Here is a 25,308-nt window from a genome sequence, read left to right on the forward strand (position 1 = left end):
TATGGCCCTTGGGATTATCTGCACAGTTCCCAGTGATGTAGCTGCCTGCTCTCAGGGGGGAGGGAAGGGCTGGGAGCAGCTCTGAGCTGTTTGTGTCTTTTAAGTAGTGGAGCTTTTCAGATAGGGGAGGTGAGAGCTCCGGGATTTCTGTGCTCTTATCAGTCGGTTTAATTGAATTTGGCTGATAAGGGCTGAGATAGGGAGTCCGTTACCTCTGTATGTAATGCAAACTGACTCAAATCCAGCTCTGCTCATCAGCTTCACACTGTGGTAATTCATTTACAACCAATCCCGTGCAAGTGAAACCCCGCCCACCTATGTGCCGAGAAAAGCAGGAAGTGAAGAGAGCACAACAGCCTGCAGGTTAGTGAACAAGCATCATGGGAATACCCCTTTAAGTGTACTATTTTTAAAAGCTGACCTGCCACTCCATCTTCACGGACATCTCCATCCTCCATCAGATGAACAATTGGCAGTACAGCAGCACAAATACATGCAGGGAATACAGGCTGGGGTGGTTGAGAGACATGATGATTTGCTGTATGTTCTGTTGCGTGCTCCTCATCTGAAATAAATAGAATATTGATATTGTACCATGACCAATATAGGACAGGGAACATCTGACCTTTATCAGCCTGGACTTACCTTCAGCACTCACAGCAGAGCGAATGGACCACACAGAGCCACGCCGGAATGAATAATTGCGATGAGAAGTACTGGAGGTGCAGGACGGGCTCACAGACAGGCGACGGGAATTCAGATTGGTGGCTTCTTCTACTGGCAATTAAGAATAGAGAGGTGAAACCCATTCTTCCATTGAAAATCATGACTGTACAGTTTGGATCACTACATAGTAACTAGTACACACAGCATTGAGACACTGACTGCTATCCAAAAGGTACAGTAACAGTCCAATAGGCAAACTCAGGTACTAACAGTTTTAAAGATTGTGTCATGAAAAAAATTACTATTGCATACTGTATTGAGTTGTAGACTGCTCTTTATGTTCCTTTATTTATTTCGGACATTCTCATATTCAGTTTGCAAGAGGTTCTTAGTTTTAGAATTTTCTTGGTCTGTCCTTCCCTACAGCAGCTTCATCTCTGTACTGATTTCACCTTTTACAGATCCTTGTTTCACACTAATACTATGGAGTGTCAGATCACATTTCCCCACTGCAGACTTTGCCATGTGTGCTCTAATGTCTCTGTACACTACTACACAGCCTGTGTGATTCTCCTCCCCCGACCCCCTGCTCTCATGTGCTTTGTTCTCTGTCTACAGCTTGCATTATCTGCCCTCTCTGATAATTTGGATGCTTCTCCCTTCTTCATCCTCTGATCTGCCATGTACAACCTCTTTCCCTTCCTGCTGCTACTTTAAAGGGATTCTACCATTAAAATCAATTGTCAATTGTCGATCACATGTAGGAATAACCTTAAGAAAGGCTATGCTTCTCCTACCTTTAGATGTCTTCTCTGCGCCGCCGTTTGCTTGAAATCCCGGTTTTTGTCAATATGCAAATGAGTTCTCTCAGAGCACTGGGGGCGTCCCCAATGCTGCGAGAGAGATCTCCAGTGACGCCTCCATCTTCTTCAGGAATGGCCTCTTCATGCATCTTCTTCCGTCTTCTAGGCCTTGGGCAGAGCCGACTGCGCATGCCCGTGGCCACAAGAAAAATGGCCTTTTGAGCGCTGGTGCCCACCCCCAGTTCTACGAGAGAACTCAGATGCTACGAGAGAACTCAGTGCTGCGAGAGAACCGGGATTTCTATCAAACGGCAGCGCAGAGAAGAAATCTAAAGGTAGGAGAAGAATAGCCTTTCTTAAGGCTATTCCTACGTGTGATCGACAAAAAATTAGATTTTAATGGTAGAATCCCTTTAAGCACTGAAAAAAGGAGAGGATGAGCAGAGATACAGAGATCAGGAAATCCTGATAAACACAAAATGCATGGACACGTGACTGTGTAAGAGACTGACCCACATAGACATTCAGCTACAGACACTATGTTAGTAAGGGACAAATATTACTACATGTACAGTCAATAATTTGCACATCATTTTTAATGACCAGAAAGTCTCAAGATTGAAGACATTTGAAGCCATAGTACACCTCACCTTCTTCCTCCTGTTCAGAGTTGGGAGAGCAGGTTGGCTCATAGCATGCCTCCTGTGTCACCGGTATGGCTGTGATAAGACTGGCCTCTCTGCCTAAACGCTTCTTCTCTTCTTCTTGTTGGAGATTCTTAAGAATGTGCTCAGCCCGCTGGTGGGATCGTGACACAGCACGAGCAGAGAAAGATTTCTGTAGTTTGTTGTTAAAAAGAGCACAATAAAAAGCATTCTCATCTGATCAGGCAAGACTTATTATATACTAAATTATATCATGAAGAGTTTAGGGGGGTTTCTAAGATCATGATATTGATAGGATAGGCCAGTGATGGCGAACCTTTTAGAGACCGTGTGCCCAAACTGAAACCCAAAAGCCACTAATTTATCACAAAGTGCCAACACGGCAATTTAACCTTAATAACGTGCAGATCCACAATTGAACACAATTACAGACCTGCAAAATATGGTCATACGAATGGGACTTTATAGAGCTTTCAGCTCCACTGTGACCCCCACACAGTCCAATCTGCTGCACAGTGACCCCCACACAGTATAATCTGCTGCACAGTGGTCCCCACATAGTACAATTTTCTCCACGGTGGTCCCCACACAGTATAGTCTGTTCCACGTATGGGTGCCCAAAGAGAGGTCTCTGACTGCCACCTCTGGCACCTGTGCCATAGGTTCGCCATCACGGGGATAGGCCGTCAATATCAGATTAGTGGGGGTCCAACTCTCAATGCCTTAAAGATCAGTTGTTTTAAGGATCCATGAGGAATACTGCAAACTCTTCAATGTTTTCCTCAGTTCATCTACTTGCACTCTGTCTACTTAGTATCGGCAAACAGGATATTGTAACTTTGTCCCATTCATTGGAATAGATTGAAACTGCAATAATCTGCACTGCCATTACTAAGCATATAGTATGTATGTAGATATTTATCAACACCTAGAGCCTATTCACATGACCAAATGCATCGGCCAAATGCCACCTGAGATTCATGAAAAAATAGAACAGCTCACACTATTAGGACTGTTCTCATGGACTTGATTCACCTATTCAAGTGAATGTATTTGTGAAAAAACACTTATCCATTACTACACAGCCGAGTCTCGCAGTAAAAAGAAGTCCACAAAGTTGTCCATAGACTTTAATGGCCACTTACTGTACACAGCCGTCAGATGTATTTACTTTTGGCTACAACATTACAACACTTTGTCCATTACAAAATAGGAACATCTTGTCACTGAATCACAGGCACATATAACTATATAAGGCTAAGAACGTGCAATCGACTACTCACAGACTGATCCTCACTGATCGGGTCTTGAACGCTTCCACTGCTCTGAGGAACCCATGGTGGATCAAACATTGGAACAGACGGCATGCCCAAGATGGGAGATGGTAATGTGAAGTTAATACTGGGGGGAGGGATCTGTAACATTTAAAGTGTCACTTTGAGGATTTTTACAGATGAAATTTCTTATAATTTACTCTGCAACCTTGAGACAAACGGCAAACCTTATAAATCTGCTGTGCTCCTTCCTCCATTCTTGGCCAAACCTGATATCTGAACCTCCAGAGTGTGTGGAATTTCAGGATTGCATTGAGTCTCTGTCCTGTCTCTGGATGCTGGAACTCAGAAGTTAGCATCTCAGAGACCGCGTCTGGTACCTTCACAGCACAAAGCAGGAACATGGCAGCTGCAAGAGTATTAGTATATTGACATGCCAGACTGTGCCAGGAGTTAGTTTCTCATTATCTACTGCAATTGTGAAATACATTAGATCCAACAGTGAGGCTTATATAATATGTGCAACAGCTGTAAGTATTGAAGGGATCCTATAATTAAAACTCATTTTTTTCTGGGTACCACGTAGGAATAGCCTTTAGAAAGGCTATTCTTCTGCTACCTTTAGATGTCTTCTCCCGGTTTTCTTTAGTATACAAATCAGCTCTCTCGCAGCACTGGGGGTGGGCCCAGTGCTCAAACAGCACTGGGGGCATCCCCAATGCTGCAAGAGAACTCTCCAGCGCTGCCTCCATCTTCTCCAGGAACGGGGTCTTCACGCGTCTTCTTCCGGAGGTTGGCTTTAAACTTCTAGGCCTCGGGCCTAGGGCAAAGCTGACTGCACATGCCCATCGGCTACAAGAAAATGGCCGCTTACACAGTAAGAGGCCTAGAAGTTTAAAGCCAACCCCCGGAAGAAGACGTGAAGAAGACCTGTTTCTGAAGAAGATGGAGGCGGTGCTGGGGAGTTCTCTCGCAGCATTAGGGACATCTCCCAGTGCTGTTTGAGCACTGGGCCTGCCTCCAGTGCTGTGAGAGAACTCATTTGCATACAGACGAAAACTGGATTATAAACCGAATGGCGGCCTGGAGAAGACATCTAAAGGTAGGAGACGAATAGCCTTTCTTAAGGCTATTCCTATGTGGTACCCAGAAAAAAATGAGTTTTAATGATAGGATCCCTTTAACATGGAATTGATGTACCGAGTGAAAACACTTTGAGGTTACGACATTTACACTGTGCTAAGTCCGCATGCAGACCTGAAAGAAGGAGAGCCTGTTCAGTTAAAAATCGATTAACTGCAGATACCCAAGAAGATCCTATACACTATAATGGGGTCTGCTGGGCGTCCACTAGTTTTTTACTGATACTGGCAGACAGAAAAGTCTTCCTGAAGCAACATGACGGCTCAGTGGTTAGCAGTGCAGCTTTGCAGTGCTAGAGTCCTGGGTTTGAATCCCACCAGGAACAACATCTGCAAGAAGTTTGTATGTTCAACCTGTGTTTGCATGGATTTCCTCCCATTCTACAAAGACATACTGATAGGAGAAAAAAAAGTACATTGTGATCCCTATATGGGGCTCACAATCTACATTTAAAAAAAAAAAAAAATTCCTTACAAGACTTTTCTCTCTGACAATTTTAGGTGGAATCTACCTAGACCTCAGTTCAGATGTAAACCTAGCATTAGATATAGTTTTTCTTACAGAAGACCTCTTACCTGCAGCTCCTGCCATGTGTTCATCCACACTCAACAGGAGCTCCCATGCCGCTGGCTGTATGTCGCCATACATTTCTTCTGTCAATATGGGGGCTGCCTTTATCAACAAAGACAGAGGGGCAGGAGACAAGCTCATAACCTAAAGTATACAAAAAATGTACTTAAGTATAAGAAGCAGAATCAGGAGGCAACAGTCAATGGATAAAGGGGTTTTCCCAAAATACACATACACCCATAATAACCTTTGACTGTTATTGGGAGTGATGATGTACGCCTGTACGCCTACTCAGCTCTCTGCTAAGTTATGTTAAATGAGAACTTTTAATTATGCTGCTCTAAATGTATCTAAATGTATATTAGGACAAGTCATCAGTATCAGATCGGTGACAGTCCAACACCTGGCACCCCCACCGATCAGCAGTTGTGAGTGTCGTATCTCCAGAGCTGGAAACAAACAGCTTAATGCATTAAAGTATATATTCTGCTTTGATAAAACGTTTAGTATGATAAGCAAAAATTGTTCTTTTACTGTGCGATACCAGAACACCGTCATTAATAATATCAACATAATGGAGACCCAATGATCATGTACCCCCCTCAATGTCCTACAAATAACCGCCCTATGTATTGTATCTTACAGGTGGACTGTGCCTTGATGTTCTGGTTTCTGAGATAGAATCAATATGAAACACTGCGAATGTTTAAGAATAATAATCTCATTGGTGTGCAGGAAAGGAAAGGCCGATCGCGATGACCCTGACTTGGTATTAAAGTTCATTTAAAAAGTCCCCATTCTGTACAGTATTTCATAGCCATCCTCCTGAACAGGGAAACTTTAAGTTTACAAGTCCTTTTCACTTTCACGCTAACAACTCTGTAGTAAAAAAGCATAAAAAAAAGTATAACACGTATAATGTACCTGGTGCCTTATATACTTCAGCATCCCACTGTCCTTCTTTCCCTCCAAATTTGCTTCTGTGACCCTCTTCTTCAGAGATGGTGTCCGGAGGCAAGATTTATCAGAGCACTGTGTAAACAAAGCACAATGGAACTTGTCTACAATGTTCAAGAAGTCCTAAAACTGCAATAATGTCAATTGTTCTAGATATATTTATCTGTAAGTTCATCCTTTGTCAATAGCTTTATTATGTTCATGATGCAGGGTCTCATAGCTGCAGTCACATATTATCACAGATGCAGGCAGGGGCACACCACTAATAAGGCAAGGTGAGGTGGCCGCCTCAGGCGGCACTTTCGGTGGGGCGGACCTGTCCTGGGCTGGCTTAGACATCTGCGCAGGTGGTGATGATAAGATATCATTATGCCTCCTTCACTGAGACGCAGATGTCTTATGTACAGCCGTGAAGAAGGGGAGACAGTAGCAGCTCCATCAAGGGATTGCAAGGCATGTAGGATACTTTTATTCTGTTTATTAGGCCACTACCTGCTGGAGTATCCCCAGCCAGCAGCAGCCTATTTCCCTACCTATGCCCTACCTATTTTTTTTTTTTACAATATATTGATAAAATTTTTAAAATATATTGAATAAATAGAAAACCCCATCGGATTATCCCTTTTACCAGGCTTGACATGTAAATTATTTCAAGCCAAAAATTTTCAGGCCAAAAATATAATAAATGAAACAGACAAACCTCTTTCACTTTTTTGCCTCTAAGACCAGCACCAAGACCCAAATTGTCCTCCTTGAGTGAATCCACAGTATCTCCATAGAGCAGTTTAATAGCTCTTACCAACCGGGCACATGAACGGCTGTGATGTAGATAGCAGTGTGGATGGCAATAATCCACATGAGTGCAAATGAAGCTTTGTTGGTTGCATAGCAGTATCATAACCTGGTAAGATTAAATAATAAGAAAATTAATACAATTCTGTATACAGTTACTCCTGTATTCATGTATCAAGTGTAATAATAAGGGCATGTTCCCATGGCAGAGATTCCACCTCAATATCACCAAATTCTGCCTTGAATCTGGCTTCTTTTGTTTTTAATGGGAGACAGAAATTGAAGTAGGATGCTAAAAAAATAAGCAGCCCTCTATATTTTTCCTTGGATTCTGCAGCGGATTTAGCTGACTACTCTGCAGAGCGACTCACTCTGCTGGTTAGCCCCATTTATTTGGGCAGAGGCATAGCTGCTGGGAGTGTAGCAGTAGCAGTTGCTACTTGGGCCTGGACCCTGCTCTCCACAGTATACTACTGCTCTAAATCTCACAGGTGGCTCAGTGGTTAGCACTGCAGCCATGCATCGCTGGAGTCCTGAGTCCAAATCCTGCCAGGAACAAAAAAATTAAAAATTTAAAAATGTACATTGTGAGCCCTATATGGTAAGATTAAATATTAAGAAAATTAATACAATTCTGTATACAGTTATTCATGTATCAAGTGTAATAATAGTAATGTTATCATGTTCCCCTATATGGGGCTCACAATCTACATATAATAAATATCACAAGGTATGTAGGGGTCTCATTACAGATTTTGCATTCATACCCAGGAGCTTCAGGTTAAGCATCTATGTGCGGGACTACTCAGCACGTGAAAGCAGAAGTCCCTCTTAAATTCTTGTTCGCGTTCCATTGTGTGAATATACCCTAACAGTGACTCAGAAGCCCAAATATTGAAGGGGCCTATGTTGTATCAAAAAACTGACTTTTTGTTGGGTAGACCCTTAGTTTTGGCTATGTACTGTATAAATCAAAGAGATGCAAAGAGAGCTAGAAAAACTAGAAGTTCATTTTTGAGAATTCCTCCATAGTATGTTTGTCTTACACCTCCACGTACCTAACTAACTACTTACATGCAACCAAGACATATTACGGTGGTAACTTTCTTCCGTGCCAATGTTGCTTCCATCAGGCTCAATACTGGGCTCACTAGTGCTCCAAGGGCTCCCTTCTTCTCAAAAAACAAATATTAAACACATCATAAGCCATTACACAACCCATGCATTTCATAAGTCTTCAGTTGTTAACTATAGGCCCAGCCATGCACAGATGGTTTCACGACAGAGCGACACAACACATCAACCCAACTCCCACCCCCTCTGATCACTAGCTTCGGTGGCAAAGACAAGCACATCTATTGGCACATGTCCCCTTTATTCAGGGGGATGGGACGAAAATGGAGAACGAATTCCCTGCATCTCAAAGATGCTGCAAACCATACAATTGATCTGCAATAAAAAAAATTATTTTATGTTCTAAAAAATCTGCAGACTTAGGAGAAAGTCATGTAACATGAACACATTTGTGTGTATATGACTGTGTATAATTTTGCTGTCTGGCCATGGGGTGTAATATGGATAACATATGTAATAGTGATAATTTATTAAAAAAGCGGAAAAAAATATAATTCGATTTGTTGTTATTCATGGTGTCTCCCACTCATATAGTTTTCTTTAGCCTAAAGGGGTGATGCTAACAATTGGAAATGTACTGTATGTTGGTCTTTGGGAAATTAAATCATACATTTTTCCCTCTCAAAAATACCTAATCCACAGTGAGTGCTGACATTTACTTAGTTTGATAGGATCTTAGCAGTGGTATTTGTCTCCCCTCTGCCATGCCTCCCCTTAAAATTTCATGTCTGAGTTACCTATGTCAGTAACAGTGTCCCTGCTTTGTGACAGCTGGATGTCCTCATTCTCGGACCCTGAGTCCTGCCGTGTTAGTTTGGTGCTCTTTAGGCTGCCGGCCCGGCGAATGCTGGACAGAGAGCCCCCCTTCTTCACCCGGAAACTGCGGGTTCCTTTAATCTGGAGCAGGCGGGAGCCTCCTATCCTGATCTTCCTGCTGGGAACTGCATTGAAAGAACACAAGAGGAATTTTTTCCCTCTTCTATGATTGTTTTAAAACATCTTTTTAGATTTCTCTATTTCTTGCACACATCTATAATTTAGTCTCTCTTCACTTCAGATATTAGGTCAAATTATTTGGATAACCACAATGTCTTTCGAAGAAAAGAATTATAACCAAACAGACCCTGACGTACAGACGTGTATCAAAATGAGGTCAAGTGTGTGATAAAAAGTGTCAGAATTTGCTTCTCAATTTCCAAAATTGTATTGTTGTGTTACTGAAAAGACTAGTGAGTAAGACTGGTATTACTTCATCTTCAGCTGATTTCTGGGAAACCTAGGGTTCTCTCCTCATGAGATGGATAAAGTCTAGAGATGAGCGAGTAGTATTCAATCGAGTAGGTATTCGATCGAATACTACGGTATTCGAAATACTCGTACTCAATCGAATACTACTAGCTGTTCGAAGTTAAGATTTGATGCAGAACCAGAGTTGATTGGCAGAATGCTATACAACGCTGGTTCTTCTCTTACCTTTAGAAGTCTTCTCCCTGCGCAGCGTCCCCGTGTCCTCTTCCGGCTCTGAATTCACTCTGCTTAGGCATCGGGCCTGGGCAGAGCCGACTGCGCATGCCTGCGCTATAAGAAAATGGCCGCTTACACTGTAAGCGGCCATTTTCTTGTAGCACGGGCATGCGCAGTCGGCTCTGCCTAGGCCTGATGCCTAGGCAGAGTGAATTCAAGGCCGGAAGAGGACGTGGGGACGCTGCGCAGGGAGAAGAATCCAGCCCTATCCTCACTCATGGACTTGGTAAGTAGAATTTGATTGAATGTTGCGTACCCCTGAAACGAGCATTTCCCCCAGACTATAATGGGGTTCGAAATCCGTTCGAACAGTCGAACATTGTGCGGCTGTTCGAATCGGATTTCGAACCTCGAACATTTTAGTGTTCGCTCATCTCTAATAAAGTCTACAATAATATCCTATAAGCTGTGATTAAACTGGCATCATTAGGGTTACCCCTAATGGGTAAAATACACTGATCTGTGATACCAGACCATGGGACCTGCCAGGTTTAAAAATAATGTAAAAATGCAAGGCCGTCAGTGTGAACAAAGCCAAGGGGAATATCTTATTATTTGAAGGGATTGAATCATAGTTTAGACTACATATAAGATGTCTAGCCACCGAAGAGGTTGCCATGGGCACTATGTAGAGAGTAGAGGTCCAACTTAGGTCCCAAATGGCATTATTTCTGGACAAGTCACTTCCTCCTGAATCACTGCTCTCAACTACTACCAGGTAAGAAAAGAGGCCTTCAGACTTATGACAGACCTTCAGTTCCTGGCATAGAAGAATGTAATAGTATATACCAGGACTATTTAGATTTTTTTTTCTACTGGGTGATTCTCCATCTATGTATGAGGGCCAACAGGAGGCAATTAAACTTATGAGTGCCACTTCAATAGATATCTAACTAACCTATAGGGCAAGTTCACACTGGGTTTTTGGTCAGGATTTTGAGGCCGTATCCGCCTCAAAATCCTGACCAAAAAGACGGCTCCCATTGAAATCTGGGAGCTGGTCAGTTCTTATTTCTGGGAGCCGTTTGTTCTGGCTCTTGGAAAAAAGAACAGAGATGCTCATTCTTGCAGGTGGATTCGCCTCGCAACATCCGCCTGAAGACACTCCCTCCTCCCGACTAGGTCCATTCATTTGGGGCTAATCCGGAGTGAAGTGCGCAACTGGATGCCGTTGCCTTGAGGCGGGGTCTGCCTCAGGTTTCGGATCAATAAACCTAGTGTGATCTTACCCTTAGGAGTTTTCCAAGACTATATACTCATGCGCTTCCCTTTAAATAGGTTAACAATATCAGATCGGTGGGGGACTGACAACAGGAACCCCACTGATCAGCTGCTATGGCATTTGGTTCTGCACAGTGTACACAGCTGAGCGCTGACAGCTCTGGACACTATGATATTGGCCATGTTGAGGGTACTGAAACTCAGCTCCTATTCAAGTACATAGGAGCAAGCTGCAATGAAACTTCATGGCGAATACACAGTGTATGGTTGTAGCAGCTGATCGGTGGGGGTGCTGGATGTCAGACCTAATCTGATCTGATATTGGCACCAGTTCCTGGAAAACCCTTGGTTTTATGTACTTTCTAAAACGTCTACTATAGAACCAGTGTTCTGTGTGTAGTGTATTTAATTGAATTATAGTTTTCAGGGTCATCGTGAGAAAGCAAATATGTCAACTTAAAGTGAAGCTTAACATGATATAATCCAAATTATACTGTTTTACATAGTTTTTTTATATGTTGGCTTTAAAATTGTATATATATAGATTTCTCTATACATTGTAAATTAAAAATTATATTTTTATATACTATAAGTTCATACTGTATATATTCCAATATTACCATTTATTTTCCTGTAAATTCCTAATGTTATCTGGTAATTGAACTTACAATAGATTTTAAAAGAAAGCATGGGCAAAAAAGTTTTTTTTATTTATATTTCTGTAGGTCTGCATCACATATCTGAATTGGTTCTCCTTCTTTAGAAATTATACACGCACATGTACAGTATATCACATTGCTGTTTATACCATTGATATCCTTCCACCAAACTCGCATGTAACATTAGAAATGGAACATCAATTTGTTGAAAAAAACCTGAAAGCTGGCGACTTGGGTCAGAAATCATTCATATATATTGCAATTTACATAATCATAGTTATTAAAGAGCATCTGCCAACTAAATGCTATCTTGTCAGTTCAAGGCCAAAATTTCAGAATGATATAGTAAATATTTTTTGTGGGGTTATATTCTTCATACAACTAGCACTGTGACCCTTTTGAATTTCAACTCTATTTTCAAAATGGCTGCTCTAAGACACACACACTTACATACACACATATATATTCAAATATACGTAAACCGACGCACTGTTCGACCACGAGTGTTCGATGAACGGGCGTCATGTCATTTCCACAGAGTCGTACGGGGCTCTCGACGGTCTACTGTGGGTCAAATCACCGTCGATTTGAATGTGGGGCGCCAGGACCCCATTTACACCAGGACTGTACACGAAGAACTGCACCGCTTAGGCTTCAACAGTCGATGTCTGACACATCTCCCTTGGCTGATGCCGCAACACAGAGCTCATACACTGGCATGGGCCTTCGGTCAATGGACCATGGAACAGTGGCGGCATGTGGCATGGTCTGATGAATCACGGTTCCAGTTGTACAGAGCCAATGGGCATGTGAGAGTATGGTATATGCCCCATGAAGCCATGGATCCTGCATGCCAACAGGGATGTGTCCAGGCGGGAGGTGGCTCCATCATGATCTTAGGTGTGTTCACATGGTTGCAATTGGGCCCCATTGTCCGGGTGCAGGGATCAATGACCGATGCTCGATATGTGCAACTTATGGCGTCTCTCTTTTTTCTTTTTTTTACAAAAAATAGATCGGATACTTAAAATGTTTAGTCTTTATATGACATCACATTGAAATTGAACATGTCTGACTACCTCCATTAGACTCATTCATAACCAATAAAGCTGGCCATACACCTAACATATCAGGTGGCTGTCACGCGGCCGTCTGATCAACGATGAGATTTTTTGTACCTCTGATTGCTGTTGTTTTTTTTTTTTTTTTTAAATGTAGATTGTGAGCCCTACATAGAGCTCACAATGTACATTTTTTCCCTATCAGTATGTCTTTTTTGGAACATGGGATGGAAATCCATGCAAACACGGGGAGGACATACAAACTCCTTGCAGATGGTTTTTTGCCCTTGGCGGGATTTGAACATCAGGACTCCAGCGCTGCAAGGCTGCAATGCTAACCACTGAACCACCGTGTGGCCCCCCTGATTGCTGTCATTTCTGTAGGTATTATTGACATGTTGCGATTTCAAAAACTGTGTTTTTTTACCGCAAATCCCATCCACTTTGCTGTGATTGCAAACCACGGCTTTTACGGCAGTGGGATCCAGGCCTAAAAGTTCCTTCACTGACTGCTGTGGGTATATACCAGGAGATCAGGGGAGCGCACTCTGGTCAAGGAAGTCAGACTCACGTAGAAAATTGCGTACACTTTATTAGAAGGCACAACGCAGAAGCGTTTCGGGCAAAACAATGCCCTTTTTCAGGTGCATAAAACTTAAAATATGACCTGGGCCGTTCAAAGTGTGTACATAAGGCGAAACAAAGCTCCGTGTCAGTTTAATATGCCTGCACTGACTATAGACATAGTGGCAGATGATCTTTAAAGAACGTTTCATATACAAGATGAATTATATGAATAGGTTTCTGGTTGTATTCACGACAAGGACAAACAAGTCATTCTATAGAATTGTGAGACCACACAGAAAATACACTATGTTCCTATTGTTTTTTTTTGTATAATTGATAAGTTATCAGTACATTAAATTCCTTACACATATCTGTCATCATATAATAATTCTATACATCTTTACAATCTATTGGCTTGTATCATATATCCAATAAATCTAATGACATTGATGCTGCAGTCATTGAAGGAGTTTGATGAAAGGACATGTCTCTGCGCTGTATAAACTTTACATGTAATCGTCAGCTGCTCAGTAAACTTTTTGCACCTTGTATTACAAATATAAGGTTTAAAAAAATTTACAGAATCAGCTTCTATCACACGTATTGCAATAAGATATACAAACATTAAAAAAATATATATATTCCAAAAGGAAAATAAAAAAAAAAATAGGCCTGTAGAGGACGGCACCACAGAAAAAATCATAAATAAAAAGACACCACTCACCTAAAATGGACAAAAAAGTGGCACAAAACAGATTTATATGTACTGGACGTGCTCTGACCTCCGCTCACAGCTCATTATTAGCAATTAATGATAAACACAGATTGTCTCTAATGGTTGACAAAACAAAACTTTAGACAATTCAGTTTAAATACATTAGATTTGGAGGCCAGAGAGGTTGGCAATGATGTTAACCAATGCTACAAGCAATGGGATTCGTGAGAAGCTGTTATTTCATAACAAAAAGCTTTACACCACTGAAATACACAGTAAAGATCATGTGTACAACTACAACACAATGGGAACACAGCTTAAACGCTAGGATTGGAGTATAAGATAGCCTTCACTATTATTAATACTGCTGTAGTAGATGGAGACTCCCCAATAGGTTAACCTGCTCTGACAATGTATAGGAAATGAAAGTGGTTTGTCTTGCTTTGTTTTATATTTAAATGAAGTCTATCATTAGATTTAGGCAAATTTCCCTAACACCATGTTGGAATAGCCTTTAGAAAGGTTATTCTAGCCCTATCTTTCTTTATCTTTCCCCCAACGTCATTTTTTAATTAAATACTCTATTTTTATATCTTATAATTCTGTGCACGGAGCACAGTACGTGTTCCCCCTGTGCTCCGAGCACAGCAACGTCATATCCAGTATTCCGCCTCCTCTGGCCGCTACATGCCCCTTCATGTGAAGATAGGCTGAGCAAAAGATGGCTCCCATTGAAATCAATGAAAAAAGAATGGACATGCTCATTCTTCAGGCAGAGTCACCTCGTGAATCCACCTGAAGACACTCCCTCCTCCCGACTAGGCCCATTCATTTGGGCCTAATCTGAAGCAGAGTGCGCAACTGAATGCTGGTGCACTGCACCGGCATCCAATCGCAGCTACCCGTATTTTGGACCCAGATCAAAAAACCCAGTGTGAACCCAGCCATATCCTTTTCTTCTTATTCAAATCTTGCGCATGCGCCGTAGTGAGAAGTGCTGCTGCTATTGCAGCGAAGAATAAGAAGAGAAGGATATCTTGACATGAAGTGGCGTGTAGCAGCCAGTGGAGGCGGACTACTGGACATGATGCCCCGTGCTCCGTGGACAGAATTACCATATAAGAATAAAGTATTTATTTCAAAAACAGTGTCGGAGAAAAAAAGAAAGAAAGGTAGGGCTAGAATGGCCTTTCTAAAAGGAAATTTGCCTAAATCTAATGATAGACTCCCTATAATGCTTTGGATTGGTCATTTATATCAGAATGGTTGAGGTCCGTTTGACCTATAGGTATTCCTCAACCTCCAGTATACATACACCTTCGGACAGCAACCATGTGCTACAGACCAACAAGTGCTGTAGATTCAATGTTTTAATTTCTACATTAACAGTTTAATAAAAGAGTATTTTTTATGGGAAGAAGTGAGTAAGCCGCTGCCAGACAGCACCAGCGGCAGCTTATCCACACTGAGAACAAAAAAATCAGTTGTTGAAATTCAACATGATGATCCATTTTTCCCTTATCCAATTATGCCATGGAAAATCGAGGGGTCCCCATGCACATAAACCATTGGTTTTGGACGACTTAGCTATAATGTGTATTGGGCTCTTAAACAGTAACTAAACTTTTATTTTTCATAAATCCATAGTGCAGAAGATAACATTTGCACTATAGACAGACAGTTTTCTTTCACAACACAACTGTGCTATAGACTTAAGTGGGGCAGCACTGAAGTACCTAAAGCTGCCACTATACTTTGTACAGTAAGTGAGCAGTGTGGCTCCCGGCATGTAAACATTACTGGGGGCCCCGCTGGACCTACTGATCTGCAAGGTCCTGCATATATAATACCGATGGCCTGTCCTAAGGATAGGCCATGATATTAGAAACTACACTTTCTTCTTGAAGAATTCTCTATATTGCAAATTATTTACGACCACAAACATTATATTAACGACATTGTTACCCCATTTAATGCCCATGTTACCATATTTATCAAAAATACTTGAATGAGGAAAGTGTCTACATAAGGCACACATCTCTTTTTGGACATTGTCAGACTAACCCACCAGAGGATCCACCACTAGGCCCAGGCTCTACGATAGTCATGCCAAGGATGCTATCTATGTTCTATTACTTTTGGGTCTGTGGATTCTAATAATCATCTTATTTGGGGGGGTGGGGGTGGCAAGGCACCTCAGTTCAAATGGTGGACAATGCTTATATGCAGTTTGCAAGGGGAATTAATTTTGATAAACTTGAATGGATAAACACAGGAGACAACTTAGCTTGGTAAAATAATAACTGGATGAAAGTAAACCAAGGAAGCCCAATATTCCAAGGTAGACAATGATACGACAAAATAAAAACGACATTATTGATGTGTTTTTGAAAAAAAAAAAATAGGAAGGAGCAAAATATTTTACATATAAGACATATAGATAAAAATGTAAAATCTTGCAGAAAAAGTTCTGAATTAATTTAATAAATGACCTACGTTATCCGTATTTCTAATTTTATGTTATGACGGTCTTTAGACAACCTTTTAGAATATAAATAAAATCCTTTTGTGTCCAAGTCTCCACTGAGAAGAATCAAAACAAAATTTTACATTAACGTAGAAGGAAACAACAGTGTAGACAATATTACTAGGTCTAAAATACCTTTCTTCTCCTCGCATCCTGTGTCTGATTTCAATGTATGGCTGCTGCTGTGTAGGGAATCCTTAGCATCTTCATTCTCATCTAAGATACCAGCAAAGCTGATCTTCCTTTCATATCGGTGCCGATCCATCTCCGGATCCAAACGTAGCCGGCAGGTCTCAAGGTCCTGAATGTTAGACGGGAGATTGTCATTGTTGCCTTCAAATATTTGTAGAGCTTTTCTGTGATGATACCTTTCACAATTTCACAAGGGTTTGATTAGCTCTACGTATATGTAGAAATTGTGTTTAAACTATGCCCGAGGAAGAGGCCTAGAGCCTCGAAAGCTTGCATTGGCACTGCCTTATAGTTGAAGAAGTAGCCACATATGCACTTACAACAAAACTTTATCCACCATATAACATCATATGACAACAAAACTGAGAAACATCATGTTAGATTTGCATATTTCACATACCACAAGAGGTTCAGCCCTAGGCCTTGGCAGACATGGGAAGGTTTCCCGTAGGAAAGTGGTGATTTCCAGAAGTAGTTGACATGCGGACATCTTCAATGCGAAAGGACAGCCACATTTTGTTGGATTTACTGAACCTACAAATTGACATTTTCGATAAAGTGAGCAGAAGATGCTCATGGTAGTGTTACATACCAGCTGAGGACTGACCTTACCAGACAGCCAACACCAGAGACCAGTCATCATGGGTCTTATATGGGCCTGAGTCACAGAAATAGATAGTGTGCCCAAAAATGTTTTAAATGTATCAGTTTAGAAGTTCCTTATACAGTGAAACATTCCAAGAGGATCAACCCGAAATTGTAGTGGAAAACAACTTAAGGGAGTAGTTTCTTAAAGAAGATGGACAACATACAAAAAATACAGATGAAATGAAAATTTAAGATGTAAAATATTATCTAGATCTGGGGATTTTTGGAAAGGTTTCACTGTAAATGTCAAGTAGGTACACTCCGATGTCAAATATAGCTGTCATTATTTTTAAAGGGTCAGAAAGGCATGAAAAATAGTAAAGAAACCTCACTGAACCTCCGCTGTTCTCATTCTACTTCCTGGTCCCTCTTGACACACAGGAAATGACCTCACAGCCAATGACTGGTGGTTACACAGGAAATGACCTCACAGCCAATGACTGGTGGTTACACAGGAAAGGACCTCACAGCCAATCACTGGTGGTTACACAGGAAATGACCTCACAGCCAATCACTGGTGGTTACACAGGAAATGACCTCACAGCCAATCACTGGTGATTACTCAGGAAATGACCCCACAGCCAATCACTGGTGGTTATTACCTATATTTTGAGAAAGACCAGGAAATAAAAAGTGCGGCAGAGACCTAGGAATAATTGAAATAGGGAAAGACATGGTAACGGTGAGATATATATTTTTAATGATATTCTGACCCTTTTTTGAAAGCATTTTGGCCAACTGGACAACCCAATGATAGAAATAATGTGCATCTTATTTTACTAAAATTTGTATGTAAGTACCCTGATTCCAATTTGTATGTAGGCACTACATGACCAATCTTACTTGATGTCAATCATGAAACACCCTGTATGGTTCCTTAGACCTATGATAATTGATCGCTGGTATGTTGAAGCCATCTGCACCATCAGTAGTTCTTGCCCGTCTTATGAGGAGTAAATTCGTAATTATAAGGACTTGATTTAATGCCTCCATACGTTTGGCCATGGAATCCTTATACATGGAGGATTAAATCAGCATCTGCTTTCATATGATTGGGATTCACAGGGGTCTCAAACTGAAGCAACACTATGCTTTAGCTACAGACCAGACTCATGTCTGATGGAACATTTTATTAAGTTAAGTATGCAGAGGATGCAGACATGAGAAAGGAAATAGAAAAACAAAAGCCAACCTAAAAAAAAATAAAAATAAAAATAAAGCAGGGGAATTTGGAGTGAAATTAACATCTAAAAATAAAATGGGCCAGTGGGAGCAAAGAGTAATGGTTTTGCAAACATTGAACAGTTACTTATTTATTTGCTATACATTAGTTAATAGGCTTCAAGACATTTTCTGTACAATTATGGTACTTCTTTTGATATGGTTTTACGTATATTGATGTCATGTTTATACTGTCACCATAATTGAACAGTCTTAGTTATGTCCTGAAACACATAGCACACACATGTTGAGAAGCTGCTTCTTTTATGTATAACATACGTTTTTTAAGAATATCATGGGGTGATTTATGGGTATACCTATTGAAAGGGACCAAGTTTATGTTGCATTTGGACATACAATGTAGACTAGTGATTCGTAACCTTATTACTCGAGGTGGGGAAACTTCCCAAAATTTTTAGTTTAGTTTTGGGTGCCTCCGATTTATTTTGGGTTGAGCAAGTTCAGCTAGAACCACAGGTGAAATTACTATACTTTGATTTCTCTTGATTCTGCTATATCTTGCTAATTTTGGCTCAAATTTGTTTACTTAACTGCAAAGAATCTTTAAAGGGGGTTGTCCCATCCCATGTTGCTTTAGAAATGCTGCTTTGTTTTCCTGCTATGGGAACTTATTCCTTCCATTGTTTACACAGCTTTTCCATAACCACGGACCTGTGTGATAGGACAAGTGACATCACTCACTGTGCCGTCAGGACAATCTGTTCAGCTTATTACAGTTTGCTGATAAAGCCAAGTCTGTAATCTCTCTGTGTAAACACACAGATAACACTGAGTCCATTCTCTTGAATGTGCATATTATCTGATCTGCATAAGTAATGTGATACTTCAGTGTCTCGTTCAGCAGGGGGGGGGGGGGGAGAAATGCAGGAAGTGAGAAGAAGAGACAACAGGCAAACTGTTGAAACAGTGAGATGGGAAAACCCCTGGAAGTGTAAAGCGGCATTCACACTGCCGCTGCTGTCCGCCCAGGGTGCCCATGGTAAACTCCAAGGAAACCTGGCGGGATAGCAGGTGACTTGGTTGGCTTTCAAACCCATTCATTTGAATGGTTTTTCAAAGGTGACCGCCCGTGAGCGTTTTCAGCGTCTCTGCCTGGTGTCCATTTTTTTTCACAGACACAAAATCCTCCATGTAGGATTTTTGCTGTCCGGTTTCCCCGGAGTTTACCATGGACACCCCGGGGCAGACAGCAGCAGCAGTGTGAATGCCCCCTAATGATATTAGCATATGCTTACTGTATAAAATAAATGGTCTTCTTGGTGCTGTGATCTAGAAAATTCCTGAGCAAATTTGCATAGTACTATGTTCTAGAAAACATTGTTTGGGAATCTCTTAGCCCAGAGATTTTATGTCCTTCCAGTTTGCATTAAGTAGTCTTAAAAAGGTATTACAATCTCATAGACCCTAACTGTACTGCTACCTTATGTAAATTCAATTATATTGCTTTAGCAATACTGATTCATTTACCTGCTATGTGAAATTATTCTCCCATAGTTTACACATGATAGATAACACAGATCGCAGAATGACTCATTGCTCTCTGGGGAAGGGGGAGGGGAGCTGAGATCTCTGAGTTCTCTGGCAGGCAATCTGTGCTCTGCGGTCAAGACAATCAGTTCTGCCAATTTCAGTTTTCTGATAAAGCTCAGACAGTATCTTTTATCTCTTGATGTAAACACAAAGATGACATTGAGTTTACTGCAAGTCTGTTGTCTGTGTAGTGTTCTATAAAACTTGTGTAATGTAATATACATTTACTGTGTCTATTTGATCTGTATTCTTATAGATTATTAGTAGAGATGAGCGAACAGTGTTCTATCGAACACATGTTCGATCGGATATCAGGGTGTTCGCCATGTTCGAATCGAATCGAACACCACGTGGTAAAGTGCGCCAAAATTCGATTCCCCTCCCACCTTCCCTGGCGCCTTTTTTGTACCAATAACAGCGCAGGGGAGGTGGGACAGGAACTACGACACTGGGGGCATTGAAAAAAATTGGAAAAAGTCATTGGCTGCCGAAATCAGGTGACCTCCATTTTAGACGAATAGTGGATTTCAAATCCGGGTCATATGAGAATGTGAACTTTGTGACTATGAGACAGGGATAGCTGTACAGGCAGGGATAGCTAGGGATAACCTTTATTTAGGGGGGAATGTTATTAAAAATAACTTTTTGGGGCTCTATCGGGTGTGTAATTGTGATTTTTGTGAGATAAACTTTTTCCCATAGGGATGCATTGGCCAGCGCTGATTGGCCGAATTCCGTACTCTGGCCAATCAGTGCTGGCCAATGCATTCTATTAGCTTGATGAAGCAGAGTGTGCACAAGGGTTCAAGCGCACCCTCGGCTCTGATGTAGCAGAGCCGAGGCTGCACAAGGGTTCAAGCGCACCCTCGGCTCTGATGTAGGAGAGCCGAGGGTGCACTTGAACCCTTGTGCACCCTCAGCTCTGCTACATCAGAGCCGAGGGTGCGCTTGAACCCTTGTGCACACTCTGCTTCATCAAGCTAATAGAATGCATTGGCCAGCGCTGATTGGCCAATGTATTCTATTAGCCTGATGAAGTAGAGCTGAATGTGTGTGCTAAGCACACACATTCAGCTCTACTTCATCGGGCTAATAGAATGCATTGGCCAGCGCTGATTGGCCAGAGTACGGAACTCGACCAATCAGCGCTGGCTCTGCTGGAGGAGGCGGAGTCTAAGATCGCTCCACACCAGTCTCCATTCAGGTCCGACCTTAGACTCCGCCTCCTCCGGCAGAGCCAGCGCTGATTGGCCGAAGGCTGGCCAATGCATTCCTATGCGAATGCAGAGACTTAGCAGTGCTGAGTCAGTTTTGCTCAACTACACATCTGATGCACACTCGGCACTGCTACATCAGATGTAGCAATCTGATGTAGCAGAGCCGAGGGTGCACTAGAACCCCTGTGCAAACTCAGTTCACGCTAATAGAATGCATTGGCCAGCGCTGATTGGCCAATGCATTCTATTAGCCCGATGAAGTAGAGCTGAATGTGTGTGCTAAGCACACACATTCAGCACTGCTTCATCACGCCAATACAATGCATTAGCCAGTGCTGATTGGCCAGAGTACGGAATTCGGCCAATCAGCGCTGGCTCTGCTGGAGGAGGCGGAGTCTAAGATCGCTCCACACCAGTCTCCATTCAGGTCCGACCTTAGACTCCGCCTCCTCCAGCAGAGCCAGCGCTGATTGGCCGAATTCCGTACTCTGGCCAATCAGCACTGGCTAATGCATTGTATTGGCTTGATGAAGCAGTGCTGAATGTGTGTGCTTAGCACACACATTCAGCTCTACTTCATCGGGCTAATAGAATGCATTGGCCAGCGCTGATTGGCCGAATTCCGTACTCTGGCCAATCAGCACTGGCTAATGCATTGTATTGGCTTGATGAAGCAGTGCTGAATGTGTGTGCTTAGCACACACATTCAGCTCTACTTCATCGGGCTAATAGAATGCATTGGCCAATCAGCGCTGGCCAATGCATTCTATTAGCGTGAACTGAGTTTGCACAGGGGTTCTAGTGCACCCTCGGCTCTGCTACATCAGATTGCTACATCTGATGTAGCAGTGCCGAGTGTGCATCAGATGTGTAGTTGAGCAAAACTGACTCAGCACTGCTAAGTCTGCATTCGCATAGGAATGCATTGGCCAGCCTTCGGCCAATCAGCGCTGGCTCTGCCGGAGGAGGCGGAGTCTAAGGTCGGACCTGAATGGAGACTGGTGTGGAGCGATCTTAGACTCCGCCTCCTCCAGCAGAGCCAGCGCTGATTGGCCGAATTCCGTACTCTGGCCAATCAGCACTGGCTAATGCATTGTATTGGCTTGATGAAGCAGTGCTGAATGTGTGTGCTTAGCACACACATTCAGCTCTACTTTATCGGGCTAATAGAATGCATTGGCCAGCGCTGATTGGCCGAATTCCGTACTCTGGCCAATCAGCACTGGCTAATGCATTGTATTGGCTTGATGAAGCAGTGCTGAATGTGTGTGCTTAGCACACACATTCAGCTCTACTTCATCGGGCTAATAGAATGCATTGGCCAATCAGCGCTGGCCAATGCATTCTATTAGCGTGAACTGAGTTTGCACAGGGGTTCTAGTGCACCCTCGGCTCTGCTACATCAGATTGCTACATCTGATGTAGCAGTGCCGAGTGTGCATCAGATGTGTAGTTGAGCAAAACTGACTCAGCACTGCTAAGTCTGCATTCGCATAGGAATGCATTGGCCAGCCTTCGGCCAATCAGCGCTGGCTCTGCCGGAGGAGGCGGAGTCTAAGGTCGGACCTGAATGGAGACTGGTGTGGAGCTATCTTAGACTCCGCCTCCTCCAGCAGAGCCAGCGCTGATTGGTCGAGTTCCGTACTCTGGCCAATCAGCACTGGCCAATGCATTTCTATGGGGAAAAGTTAGCTTGCGAAAATCGCACACTGACAGGGATTTCCATGAAATAAAGTGACTTTTATGCCCCCAGACATGCTTCCCCTGCTGTCCCAGTGTCATTCCAGGGTGTTGGTATCATTTCCTGGGGTGTCATAGTGGACTTGGTGACCCTCCAGACACGAATTTGGGTTTCCCCCTTAACGAGTTTATGTTCCCCATAGACTATAATGGGGTTCGAAACCCATTCGAACACTCGAACAGTGAGCGGCTGTTCGAATCGAATTTCGAACCTCGAACATTTTAGTGTTCGCTCATCTCTAATTATTAGTAATCCAATAAATAATCTCTCATGGAAAAGACAATGTCTATATCTACTGAGGTACTTCATAATGTCCATCTAACAGTCAAAGCCGCCCACCTCCTTTTTGCTTTTTTAGCTCAAATCAGTTAAGGCAGATCTCCGATTTGTGACTGTGGTTGAGCTCCAGTGCATACAGGGATTCTGAGTTGATCTGATCATAACCCTTGTCTCATCTTGGTCGCCTTTACCTGTGATGAAACAAGAAGTGTGTCTCAGACTACCTCAGATTAGGCACTGTAGCTAAACTGTAGTCCTAAAGGAACAGAGTTAAAAAGGATCAAGGACGTAGGGGAATCATATTTTTCTACACTGTTTTTTGTTCTGATTGTGAATTTTTATGCTATTTTTGTACATTTTTATGGGAGCAGCCTGAATTATCCTTTGCTTTTGCACAGGCATGACCATAGGGAGCAATAGTAAGGTGCTGACTCATTGAAAGTGAGAGTATACTAGACATACTCTGTACAGCGAGGAGAGTAGATAAGCTGTAATATCATCTATTATTAGTATTATCAGTAGTGGATGTAATGATGAGTCATAGGTGTTATCTATAGAAGTATCATCTTCTATTAAAATCAAGTATGTGATGTAAATGAGGTGATTGCTGAAAAACACCCCTAATGAATTGGCTAGATAGCAGCGCATCGCAGTTCTTCCAGAAAGTTTGCAGAGTTTTCCACTGCGGACTTACTGTTACAATTATACCTATGGGGAACCTACGGCGTTTCCGTAGGTATAATTGATATGCTGTGGTTTCCAAAACCCTGCCGGTTCTACAACCACTTGTCTTACAACTTGTCACAGGTCAGTAAGGAGGAGGAGGAGGAACAGCGTTGAGCTCCTGAGATACAGAGAGAAGATCTCTTCACAATAATTAAGGCCAAGTATGATTGCCGTATAAATTGGGCTGCTGAGACACTCATATGTAAAAATGATAGCAAACTCCATTGGTAAAAGGCTTTGTAATAAGTAAAAGCCACCAGATAGCGGTAATATTATTTCTTGGAAATATTTCTGTTCTATTGATATTAATATAAAGCAGCGATCTTTATGTTTCTGTATTGTTGCATAAACCAGCTTCTCAACATGTCTCAATACCGAGCATGCAAATAAGAAATAATAACATGGAAATTGCATGCAGTATTCTACAAAATATCTTCTAAAGAAGAAAAGCAATGTTAATCATTCAGAAACATGCAACCAGAATACGGACCGTACATAGAGGCTTTTAACATCCCACGTATCGCTCTATGCACAGTTGTCTTTTTCATGAGATTCCAAAAATACAATTTCGGTCTAGGTACATTTCTATATATCTACATGGCAACAAAATATCTGATGCTTCAGCCTAAACAATGGCAGATAATATATTTTGCGGGACTGTTCTGGTTGCATATCTGACATATTGTCACATAAACATAATAAAACATAAAAAGCCATTACATGGACAACATAATGAGCATATAATGGTCACTTTAACTTCAACAAAATTTCAAGATTTTGGACACTATATATGTATGTTCCAGATGTTTGCCATGAAATGCTATTGATGTATTGCTCGAGTGCCACATCTTAGGAGTTCCATTATTTTTATGATATGTATAATATTTTTAATAGTAATAATATTTATAGTGTTCACTTGATAGATATTCAACCATTACAGTGTTGGACTGGCCCACCAGAGTTCGAGATGATCCTTTAGTGGGCCTATAGCCTAAAACAGTAATCGGCACTAAAGGTCTAACAGAAGAGAACTCCATTTACAGCTGACTTTGGAGTCACTATTTCTTACAGGTAGATTCACAAAGGACGTGGTGGACCTTAGGTTTATGATGAACATGAAAATGGAATGGTTCTATGTCGATATAGGGAGCACTCTCAGAATAATTTATTTTGTTAGTCCTATGTGACATGGAGCACGTCACAAAGCACCCAATAGTACCCTCTTAACGCTTATAGCCCTCGAGATAATCTTTGGAGACTACATTACAATAAGAAATATTGAGAAATCTGAATTAGATTATACAGTGGATTCCAAACCAAAATCTGTGTCAAAATCTGCGATGTCAGGGGTTACATGGTGGCTCAGTGGTTAGCACTGTAGCCTTGCAGTGCTGGAGTCCTGGGTTTGAATCCCACCAGGAACAACATCTGCAAGGAAAAAAATGTACATTGTGA

At 41.9% G+C, this 25,308-nt stretch overlaps 1 protein-coding gene across 27 annotated transcripts in view; it reads right to left on the bottom strand.

Annotated features, from left to right (window-relative positions):
* Nucleotides 1-25,308, bottom strand: part of UNC80 (unc-80 subunit of NALCN channel complex) — a 109,714-nt gene that overhangs the window by 42,725 nt on the left and 41,681 nt on the right. For 22 of the 27 annotated variants that reach the window (XM_075284918.1, XM_075284910.1, XM_075284921.1 and 19 more), the window contains 12 exons: nt 16,871-17,004; nt 16,414-16,579; nt 8,742-8,945; nt 7,945-8,042; nt 6,779-6,979; nt 6,046-6,153; nt 5,127-5,265; nt 3,636-3,817; nt 3,418-3,549; nt 2,120-2,306; nt 646-777; nt 422-565 (listed from right to left, as the gene is read on the bottom strand). In XM_075284918.1, the coding sequence (XP_075141019.1) occupies nt 422-565; nt 646-777; nt 2,120-2,306; nt 3,418-3,549; nt 3,636-3,817; nt 5,127-5,265; nt 6,046-6,153; nt 6,779-6,979; nt 7,945-8,042; nt 8,742-8,945; nt 16,414-16,579; nt 16,871-17,004 (1,827 nt within the window). The remainder of the gene's footprint in view (nt 1-421; nt 566-645; nt 778-2,119; nt 2,307-3,417; nt 3,550-3,635; nt 3,818-5,126; nt 5,266-6,045; nt 6,154-6,778; nt 6,980-7,944; nt 8,043-8,741; nt 8,946-16,413; nt 16,580-16,870; nt 17,005-25,308) is intronic. The other 5 variants (XM_075284928.1, XM_075284922.1, XM_075284901.1 and 2 more) reach the window with 2 other exon arrangements.

Source organism: Leptodactylus fuscus, chromosome 8, assembly GCF_031893055.1.
Source record: "Leptodactylus fuscus isolate aLepFus1 chromosome 8, aLepFus1.hap2, whole genome shotgun sequence".
Taxonomy (NCBI): Eukaryota; Metazoa; Chordata; class Amphibia; order Anura; family Leptodactylidae; genus Leptodactylus; species Leptodactylus fuscus.